Source organism: Molothrus aeneus, chromosome Z (genome assembly GCF_037042795.1).
Source record: "Molothrus aeneus isolate 106 chromosome Z, BPBGC_Maene_1.0, whole genome shotgun sequence".
Lineage (NCBI taxonomy): Eukaryota > Metazoa > Chordata > Aves > Passeriformes > Icteridae > Molothrus > Molothrus aeneus.
In genome coordinates, this window is record NC_089680.1 from 18,872,753 (window position 1) to 18,884,624 (window position 11,872).

Genomic DNA, 11,872 nt, shown 5'->3' on the forward strand with positions numbered 1-11,872 from the left:
ATGTAAATTTGATGTGTGCTGCAGAGATGCAACATATTACCATTTTAATACAAACCCTTCAGGAAACAAAAACACTGACATGAAAAGGTTTCTCTGTTGCCTTCTATCAACAGGTAAACCCCACAGTCAGAAGTTTGCCAGTTATTTATTGCCAGAAAAAAATACAGTTGTAATGAAAGTTAATAGATGTTGTTTATGTTCACTGTGCATTTTATGCAAGTTGGAATTTACTCTGGGGAGGAAGAGGAGGCTCAAGAATCATAAATTTGGTGTGACCTCTCTTTGTGGTAGCTGCACCTGTCTTCTATGATGAGAAACATGATGAAGATATATTACTGACCTTGCACATAAGCCGGTATAGAGAGACCTATGGCCAGAATTCTTGAATTTGGGAGAGTAAAATTGTGTGCTTTCAACTATTTTGAAATGTCTAAGTGGCTCAACTTAAATTCTACTAATATTCAGAATATTTGAAAAGCATATTTGAGAATCAAATGGTAGTACTTGTGTATCTAAAGATATGTCTAGATTCTTAATGCTGGGTTCCAGAGTTAAATAGTTTTGGCTTTTGTAATTTAATGTATTGTGTGTGTACTCTCAAGTAACTTGAATATGGTTTGATGATCCAGCATTACCTTCTCTTACTTAGGAGAAAGATGCCTAGAAGAAACATCCTCCGAATTTGTTCTCACTTCTTGGTGTTCATACTCTTGTTTTGTCTCATTTCAGTTAGTTTGTATCCTCCTCTTGACTACTGTGGCAAGTGTATTCTTAATGTAAAGACTAGTGTAGACAATTACATTCCAGCACAAAACAAGTTTCATGCTGAAATATGATGAATTTCTAAATTGGCTGTGATAAGAGAGGGCAGAGTAGTTGTTGCAAGGAATTATTTGGTAGGAAGTCAAGTTAAACTTATGAAAATTAAACTAATTGAATTATTGAACTAATAAGTAATGAGGACAAGGTTTCATTTCAGCTATGCACTTTTGCTGCTGAAAGGAACTCTCCTGCTCTCTTTCTCTGTCCTCGGTCATGTGCTCTTTCCACAAGAATGCATGACTAGCCAGCTCAGGAAAAAAAACCCATCAGATGCTAAGCCAAGCTGCTTTGCTCAGTGACGAAATGAAAGGAAGCAGAAATTGTGGTTTTGGTCATTTGGCCAAAATGAGAAACCTCACCTGGTGGCATGGCCAGTGACGTCTAGAGAAGAGGGAAAAGATAACAAATTACAGGAGAAGAGATCTGTCTGGGCCATTTTGAATACTTAGAAAGGGAAATTTCCATGAGGAGGTGTATTAACATCGCTTTGCAAGGCAGGTCTGTGCCCAACTGTCCTCTCCACTCCTACGACTGACAACTAACAGCCATCACTGAAGTATTGATGGAGCTGTAAGCAGCCAGACTTCTTTGCAGACTTCTTGCTGCTAGAGATAGACTGGAAAAAGGAGAGTAAGTTTTGAGAGAGCAGAGAATAATGTCGTAAGTATGGTCTGTAAAGGGGAGAGAGAAATTTAGAGGAGAGAAAAAAGAGCTAAAGAACTAGATGAGCAAAAAATAAAAAGCGACATGAGAAGGAGTTATTTTAACAGGTGAGGCTGTTCCAATGCTGTTCCAATGACATCTAATTCTTATATCATGTTTTAACCTTCCTCTCCTTTTGCCCTTTTTACTGTTAACATGAATTTATCATGATAATCTGTTGTCTCTTTTTAATGTCATGCTCTATACTCAACCTTAGCTCTTATGTTACCACAATCATTCATCTCAAAGCAATGAGAGTTGGTAGTTTTTGTTGTTCTTCTTGTTGTTATTATTATACACCAAAGAGCACCAATCCACACATGTAGTAGGTATTAATTTATACCAGGAATCAGATTGCCAGTAGAAAATAAGGTGCGCTCTTTTCTGCTTTGCACTACACTATTATCATCGGTAGCTACATCAGACCCTCTTAAGCAGATCTGATGTACTGCAGCGTTGTAAAGATACTGCCCTCTTCAAAAAGCTTTTCCAGTTTTTGATAATTGTGTACAGTCTAGTTTTAATATGCAAAATTATTGCAGAATATTCTTTCCATACATCTATTATATACTCTTGGAAGGCTGACTTTTGCCCCCAGGCTGTGAGAAATTTAGTATCATTGTTTTAATCTCATTTCTTCAGGTATCCAGCTGCCAAAGGAAGAGGAGATTTCAGTACCTGTGACTTCAAGCTCTCCAGTAAAGGATACTGGGAAGGATGTTGATCTTGCCATTGAACAGGAAGAGAAGATGAAAGAGGAACCCTTAACCATCTCAGAGCTGGTATACAATCCAAGTGCCAGCTTGCTGCCCACACCAGTTGATGATGAGATTGACATGCTCTTTGATACCTGCCCAAGAGCAGAGAATGAGAAAGATGATACCGATTCATTTGAGGAACTTGAAGCAGATGAAAATGCATTTTTAATTGCAGAGGAGGAAGAACTGAAAGAAGCTCGGAGAGCCCTGAGGTGGAGCTATGACTTTCTGATGGGCAACATAGAGGTGAATGCTTTTGTGAAGAGTTTCTCCAGACTTTTTTTTGTAGGTCTTGGACTATTGTTGTTTGTGTTCCCCCTTTTCCTTGTTCTGTTGGAGTCGGACCTTCAAATCTCTTTCCTTCATGAAATCCGCCAGACGCCGGAGTTTCAGCAGTTTCATATTGAATATTACTGCCCCCTTAGGCAGTGGATGGCTTGCAAAATAAACTTCATTCGTGACATTCTGGGCAGCTTTTAAATTTTACATTAATATAATACAACTAAGGGCTATATTCAAAATTTCAGTTAGTGACAGCTTTCCATAATGCCCCTGGCCCATCTGTTGGCGGCTGCCTTCATATCCTCATTTAGCGTTTTCATTACAGACTCGTCAGGTTCTTAAGTACCCTTTACATACTTAAATTGCCATTTTAGTTGCCAGCTTATACAGTCACCTCTCAATAACCAAAAAGAAGCTTTATTTTAATTACATTGACTTCTATCTCATTTATTACATTTTATAAGACAGGGTCACATTAAGTTTCATTGTCCTTAACCTTTCAATCATGACACTAAAACTGATGATATTGAAAGAAAACCTTTTTGAATATACTCCTTAGTGAAACAATCTCTTCTAACCAATGCCTATACAAGCAATGTTTATGCTGGGGTTTCAGTTTTTGTTTGTTTTTCTGTTTGTTTGTTTTTTATATTTTTATGTGTTTAAGATATTTTGGTAAGTTTTTAGTAAAAGACAATTTATGATGTTATTTAAATGTACACATTGGTAAGAATAATGCAGAGGGGCATGCAGGGTGTTTTTAATGTTTTACCAATTATTTGTTTTTAAACTGTGGCTGGAGAATGAATTTAATGTAGCTCTATACAAAGGGATTGTGTTTGGGAAACACACAGAAAGTTCACTCAACTTCTGTAGGGGCTGCCTGGGCGAGGTGAAATGACAGCAAGTATGCAAAAGAATTTCTGAAAGGCACAGTTCTAAAGCTTGGGGAAGTGGGCAGAACTGAAATAATCCTTCCTCTTATCTGTCAGGTTGTCTTCCACTTTATCAGTTCTGTAGAAAGTCTGTACAAGATAGTCCAAGTACATTTAAAGAAAGATTGAGTCTTCAGTCTAAATGTAGATTATTGTACATAATGGAAGACAATAACAGTAAGTAGCAAAAAAAAAAAAAAAAAAAAAAAAAAAAAAAAAAAAAAAGAAAAAAGAAAAAAAGAAAAAAAAAGAAAAAAGGACCCAAAAATAAATCAGTAGGTGAGTGAGCTACTTTTTAAAATCATAAAGAAGATAAAAAGGTGAAAAAGGAATAAATTTTTCATACTTCTTTTAAAAAGCAAAGCATTAGGCTGTACAGTTGATGTCAAAGTAATCTACTGGCTCACACTTAAAGGCTTAAACACTTTAAGAGATGAATCTTCATGCTTGATGCCCTTTATGACTAATCTCTAAGACAACATATTTTCTGTGCATAGTAATATACTTCCTTTCACATATAGCACCATACTCACCCTCATTCCTTGTTATTATGAGCCCAGTTACAAGATCTAATGCTGTTTTGTGTAACATGGATTTGTATATCTAAAAGTATTCCAATATAGCTTAGAGAACATATTTACGTAAAATCTTGTCAATGCTGAGAGCATTTGAAGGCCCTCAAATATACTACAGAGGTTGTATCTAAGACAAGAAAGTTTTTATCCCTCCTCTCCCACAATCTTAGTGCAGCCTTGTTTCATATTTAAATTAAGGAACTTGAATTCTGGCTTCAGACTCTTTCTCCTGCTTAGACATTAATGAATTGGAAACATATTTGAGGCTATTTTATTAGATGTGCATTCTACACATTGTAACCACATGTCTAATTCCTATTAAATAAATTCCATTAGTTTCAGTATCAGGGAATCTCTTTTGCTTCGTTTTCTCTTGTAAGCCTTTGCAAGTGTCTAGTTTGAAAATGGCAATTTTCATAGAGGATTTTTCCTTCCCTTCTAATCTTCTCCAGCTTTTAATAGACAGAACAGTTACAGGGCTTAGGACTTCCTTTCCTCAGCTGAAAACTTTTGGATTACTCTTCATCTCCCCTCCAACAAAGGCTAAATTAAACAACAGTGTTTTTCATTGTCTTTGTTTGTCCTTTATAATCTGTTTCCCAGAAGAATCATTAATGATTAGTTATTTAATGTCTATTTCTTCCTGTGCTACTTGCAGCTAAATGATCCTTTCCCACAAGGTAATAATCATTCAGCCTAATAGAAATGGAGAGTGAGCAAATGCAGACATTCGGTCTTAACTGGAAATTATTCATTTGCATTGTTGCTGAATATAGGGGTCAGAAAAGGTGTTTTCAGTGGTGAAGGCTGTGACAGCAGACATCCTGATGGACTGTGAAGACATGGTTCCATACAACCTCCTAGAAAGTCTGAGAGTCACTTAAAAAAAAAAAAGTTGGTTACAATAGACTTGTGCCTGTGCACCCCAGAAGGAGGAGTATTGTAATGCTTGATTTAACTCTTGTCAGAAAATAGCTCAGTTGCATCAGAACATAATCTCAAAAATTGTGCAGTGCAGTGAGGTTTTATGCAGGGTTAGATGCAAGTGTGTGTGCACATGTGCTTGCATTTACTAACCACATGTAGACATTCACACCTGGCTTTTTAATATTCTCACCTTTCTTTCCTGATATTCCCTAGTCTATCAAAGTAATTTAACTAAGTCATGAAAGTGTTATAACTTAAAGGCCAGGACCATGTCATACACAGAAGGATGTGGTTGGACACATTAAGAGAGTGTAGCAGCTTTTTACTGGTAAAGATGACAGACTTGGACTATGGAGCATCTATAGGTGAAGTATTGTGTATTTCTGTCTGTGCTTGGATTATATTGTAAAATGTTATGTACTTGAAATCTATTTTGTGGTTTGTCCAACATTTATAAACACAACTCTGGGAAGTATTAAAAATGGTTTTATTTCATGGAGTGTAAGGGGAAAATATACCTGTAACTTGAGCCTTATCTTTGTACAGTGAATTTCACATTTCTATGTCAACATCCTGATTGTTTTGTATGTTGATATGATGGCAGGAATCCCTAATAAAATTACACTGGAGAAAAGCTTTCTGTAGTTATGACAGTTTTTATGGGGAAAGATTTTCTATAAATAATACTTTTTGTCACAAAGTACTTGGAATATAATATAGTAGAGATTTCTTATGACTTTTACAATGTTTTCAATATGATTTTCTTTATTCATCAGCTGGTGAGACACTAAAAAGTACTTTAAAATAGGATGTTATTAACATAGTTTCAGGCTCATTTACCAAGACACTGTTGGTTTGCCTGTTTGCCACATAAGAGTAAGTCAGATTCCTGAGATACAATTTTTGCCCACAGAGTGAAAACTGAGAGGCTGGTTTTACAGTCAGGCCATGGTAGTGGACACATGGCTGTGATTTGTAGGGGCAGGTCTGGCTAGATTGTTATGTAGAAAAAGCTGTGTTTTCTTACATTTAGTTGGTTTGGAGCTCTGACAGAGCAAAAATATTTGGTAAGAAATATACAGTCTGCAATGAAGCAATTTATTATAATTCTGGGGAGCTAAGAGAAACAAAAGCTACTTCCTAAGCACATAAAACACTTAGATGAAGATATTACTGTACTGTATAGAAAGTGCCAAAATCTAAATAAATTCTGGCAATTTGAAACGTAAAAACCCAGTACTATATAGTATAGGTAGACCTATTAATTCAGTTAAAAGGATGTAGGTTGTAATACAGCCGTAAAAGAGGTTTCCGTCCTGCTTTAACATAAGAATAAAATATATCTTCCTCAACATTGTTTGTATTCTGAAGTCCCACTATAATTTATGAAACTAGCATTTATAAAACAAAGTATTTTTACTATGAGTAGAAACTCAGCACTTACCATAACTTCTTTCTGAATAATCACACACATTTCTCTAAAACTACATTTCACTGAAATGTCATGCCAGAGGTGCATTTGAAGAAATCATGCTGCATTTTTGGTGCTAATAATCACTGTAGGTCCTTGACAACAGATGTTATTGACCAAACTGGAGATCACAAGAACTGGAAGGCAAGAAACTTCACCTGGAAGTCTAGGTACATTTCTTAACATTTTGTTTGGTTGTGTAGGCTTTAGTTGTGTTTAAATCCCAAAGGAAGTAATTCTCTCTTCTGTTTGCATGGATTTGCTGTGCATTTCCTTAAAGCTGTCATTTTATATGGAAAAAGACATATGTTTGGGACACTCTGTGAGGATTTCAGCTGTCACAGCTGTTAAACACCATACTAAAAACTGATGCCAAAGTGTTATGCCTTTCATTCTGCCCCTTTACAAAGGTGGTTCCCTCATCAGCTTTATCCTCAGAAATCTGAGGGAGATGCTGTGACATTTAGAAGCTGTCTTACTTGGGGTTTCTTTCTCTTAGGGCAGGTGATTGATCTCAGCCAGATGAACTCCCTGCAGAGATCCTATTTTACAAAGGTTCACAGCTTGCCCACAGATCTCATAGCTCACTCCTAAAAACATGGGCATTATTCGTCCCTGTAATGCTTAAGGGCAGTATGAATTTGTAGCTGTGGCACAGCTCATCGCACACATCAGCTGCTATAAGCAGCCACAGCTCAGTGCTTGTGCTTTACATTGAAGAACAATAAGGCAGTAATTTCTACTTCAGCATCGTATAGTGATGGAGTACTAAAACATAATTATAAAAATAAAAATTCAACAAGTGCTTGAAAAATTACTTTTTCTATTTATTTCATTCTGACCTTTCCCATATTAGCTTACTTTTATTTTCTCTGAAGAAATATTTGTTGAGCTCATGAGATGGCAGATACTTTGGAGAAGAAAAGTGGCTCCCTAGAATCTTCATCAGTATCATGATGAACAAATATTACTTACTAATTGCTAGTTTGGTCATCATTGGTTTAAATGGACTAAAAGTCCAGGTGAAATAGGTCACATTTCTTTGATTGAAGAATAATTAAGTATACTCTTTGAATCTATTTAATTATACAAAAATATTTAAATATATATTTAAATGTACAATAAGTATATAATTATACAGTAAGGATTTCTTTGATAGAATGATTAAATATGACTGAATAGGGCACCTATTTCTAGAAAAAGCTGTAGAAAGAACAACATGGAAAGCCTCTCATTTGTAATACTATGTGTCTTATGTCAAATTCATAATGAAAAGCTCTACTGCCTATCGTGTGTTCTGAAAAGCCTAGTTCTAAATACATTTTAAAATATTTTCTGTGTTTCAGTATTATGCACATGAATAATTCCCTAAAGAGAAGTTTTGATAGGGCTTCAGGTACTTTTGAATTAACTTCTAATGCAATGAACCTATCAACAGAAACTTAAATGTCATCTAATGTGGTTTTCTCAAATCTTCAGATTCTTATATATTCAGGTTCTTCTTCCCCAGGATAGAGCTCTATGCACACAATGACATACACTTTGGGTATGGGAAAAAATGACTTCTGCAAAACCAAAACCCAAATAAAGGCTTCTGAGCACCATGTTTGCTTAAATCTTCTTCTTGAGAGCTAAGTTAATAGATGTAATCCTCACTCAGAAGCTGTATAACCACTGGATATAGCCAACTCAGTAGCACAGTGACCATCACCACTGCTTTACTGGCTTTGCCTAGATCATGGCGTCAGCCATTTCCCCCTGAGATCCTGATATGACCACAGAGAACTGTAATAACAAAGGCAATGTAAGGAAATATCTCTGCTGCGCTAACAGGCATAAAGCCAAAATAAACATCAACTGGTAGTGAAAAATAGATTGAGTCAATTTTGCTCCATAGCTGTCTAACTTGCTCTTGAAATTTCAACCTACTGTTAAGCCAGAGTAGCCACAGTAGCTGACTTGTATTTTCTTTGGACAGCTCACCAGAAATGTTACTTACCATATATTTGGGACCATTAATATATCCCCACAACTTTTGCAGTCACAGATGTATAGGACATCCTCTTCACTGGTTGCCCCTGCCCTTTCCTGCACACATTGTTTTCCCAAAAATTTCTTTTGGAATCTCAGAAATGAGATAAAACATCACGTCTCTAAAGATCTGAAGTGCTATCGGTGCTCAGAGAAAGGACTCACCTTTTAATGTGTGAGCAGCCTTGTCATAGTGCCCCATGGCTGGGCTATTTTAAGTGCCCTTACAATAGCACAGCAGCCCTGTTTAATGTGGGAAGGAAGCTCAGAAGCTGAAAACAGAAACTCTACTGCCAGCCATGTACTCATGACTTCCTCCTATGTTGTTCTTCCGATCAAAGTCTCCTTTGCTGGTCTGATTTGGCAATTACTCTCCACAAAGCTCCACCTGTCAAAATGTCATTTCCAAAGCCCCTCTTCTGCTTTCATCTCTCATGTGCAAATTTAGTACGTGCCCTGGATACACAAACAATTGTACCGAACATCAGCATTGCCCCCGGGCTTCAAAACACGAACAGCTTAATCCTGAATATGGTGTGCTGGACAACATGACCAATTTTTTAGTCTGTAATAGTGTGTAATATGTGCAAATTTTTATGACTTGCATTGCAGCAGTCACTTTGTTGTATTTGTTAAAAACCCTCAATTATAAACAATTCTACTATAATAGCACTCTCAGAAACTTTATAAAACATCAGGACCCTTATAAAACATCTATTTCAAAGATTTTGGCTCTGCAGGTGTCACTGCTGCCTCTGAGTAACAGCTCTGGCTTTATGGTTGTACTTTGCATATTGATTTCTGGCGTTATCAGTACTCTATTGGCAGGACAGCAAGAAGTGCATTTAGTAAAAATTGATCAGCAAAACTCTGAAATCACAAGATATTTCCCCCAAGAAGCTCTACTAATGCATCACAAAGTAGTAACCTAGAAAAAAGAATATAGCAAACCTAAAATTATGCAATCACTATCAGTGTTAATAAAGTAGACCCCACATCTAGCTAAACATTTTAAAACTAGAAAGCCTTGATAATTATGGTATTTATATCGTCTCCAAAGATATACAAAGTAAGGAGTGTAATCCTATTTGCATATGCATTTATCCAAGCTCCCACATAGATGATAAAAAAAAAGTAGAAATGATAAAAACCACAGTGGTGTCATCAGCTATAAACAGGGTGTTCTTCAGAGATAGTTTTACTATGAGTTTCTTCATGTTTTCATTTTCCAAATCCTTCCTGTTTATGGTGTCTGGTGGATTTAACCTATTGGAAATGCTGTAATGAATCAGACAGCATCTAGTAATGTGGGAAAAGATGTTTTAAAGGTAATTACCACATCAGACTGAACTAAAATCAGCAAAGAGATTTGGAGGTCCTAAGTAAGTCTTAGCAGAATATCCCTGAGCCAGACACACTGGTCAAGGCTCAGGTAATTGGGATCTCCTGCACCTACTTAATTGCTGCCATGATAGAAATCAGAGTTAAAAGTGTAATTAGCACCCCTAAATAACAACTTGAAGTTCCTTTCCTCCCCCAAAACAACAAACCATTTTGCTATACTTTAAAATGAAGTTAAATGTGAAACACATTTAACCCAAATATAACCAGCATCACCAGATGTTTTAAATTCTATTGTTTCTAATCAGTTTGTTGTTAAGATGTATGTATGTATGTATGTATGAAGATGCTAACTTATCATTCAACTATTATCTCTTTTTGTTCCTGTTCAGGCAAAAGGACTTACTACAGGTAATATAAAGATCAAAATGGAGGTAGATTCTACTGTTATTGTAAGCACTTGTTCCACTGAGTTGACTATAAAGAAGCAAGATATTTTATCTCTTTCTTTTCCATTTTTCTCAAAGTCATTATTGGGTTACATCACCTCAGATGTTTTAATGTATTATTATTCACATATTGTAATCACTTGCTTTGTTCCATCTAAAAAACTTTTACCTGATGTCTTTAAAATAATTATGAAGCAATGGCACTGCAGTTATTTAATGCAATATTTTTAATACAATCACTATATTTAAGAACATAGTTTTACATTTCTCTAAATGTATTTCTTAAGTTGTATTTTTTTTTAAAGTATATATGCCTAGTTGCTTCTAACAATTAAAGACAAAGTAGATGGGTATTGGTACCTGAGTTTTATGCATATGGAAACAGCACATTTCCAACAACTAAAGTGTAAGTGTTGCAACTCTAGTGGCAACTAAAGTCTAAAATACATTATAGGATTTTCAGAGAAAAGCTGTGAGTAGAGTATAAGAAAAAGCTCTATGAACCAAGGCTAATGCAACTTAAATAATGGGCTATAGCTGTTAGTTTATCTTAAACTTTTAAAGCAGTTATGATAACAAAATATTAATTATTTATGGCCTGAAATTTCAGGTTAACTAAGATTGAATTAATACGAAGAGATGTCCCTATCTTCTGGGTTGCTGGGGATCAGAAATCTGTATTTAACAATACAAATAACTTGTAAGAAGAATACAGAATACAAAATAACTTGTAAAGCACTTGTCCTCATTAAAAATAAAACCACTGTTCAAGAGTGTCCTCTTGTGGCACTATAGAATAAGCCATATGAAGTTGTCTTATGTAGAAACACTTTCTTCACAACTAGATTCTGGAGTTGTTTGGGGTGTTCTGGTAGATGTTTTCGTTTGGTTAGTCAGTTGGGGTTCTTTAGGTTTTGTTTGGTTAGTTTTTTTAAAAAAATGATACTAAAAGAATATTTGCAAAAGTGTTTGAAAAGGTATTTATAATTTTAGGAATAAGTGTTTTAAGGTTGGTTGATCTGGGAACAAGCTTTTACACTGTTTCAGGAAGACACAATGCCAAAGGTCTCCAGCAGTGTCCCTTCTTGCCCCCCCAAGGGGATGGGGCTGGATGGAGCTGACAGTGCAGAGCCATCCTGAGCAGGGCTCTGCCATTCTTGGTTCCCCTGCAGGTCCATGAACATATGTGTCTCCTGGTATTTGCCCAGTGTAGATATATAAAAGAGTTGTGTCTGTAAGGCATAGTGCAACCTGCATTTAGGTCCTGGGCTCAGTTGGTGTGGTTCTAATGACCCTCTCACTGGCACCATGCATTGCTCTGCAGGTCAAGCTTGCCTTTAGTCATGCCTCTCAACCCCACTTGGAAAAGTGTTTATCATAGTATCATGTTTAGCTGATGGTATCATGAATAAATGTGGCTAGCCAAAGCTTAGGTATTTACAGTTTAGTCAAATGGAATACCTTTAGTCACTTTTTCTGCTGCTTGTCCTCTGCTTTTGAACTTTTCTCACCAAAGTCAAAGTAATAACAGGTGATCTCTAATTTGCTGAAGGACTGCTGTAGTTCAGGCATCCCAGAA

General features: G+C 36.1%; 1 protein-coding gene across 1 annotated transcript in view; it reads left to right on the forward strand.

The window, feature by feature from the left end:
• Positions 1–5,637, forward strand: part of FRMD3 (FERM domain containing 3) — a 130,422-nt gene extending 124,785 nt beyond the window's left edge. The window contains exon 14 of the mRNA XM_066569459.1: positions 2,167–5,637. Coding sequence (XP_066425556.1) covers positions 2,167–2,762 — 596 coding nt within the window. The 3' untranslated portion in view covers positions 2,763–5,637. The remainder of the gene's footprint in view (positions 1–2,166) is intronic.
• The last annotated feature ends 6,235 nt before the right edge of the window (positions 5,638–11,872 follow it).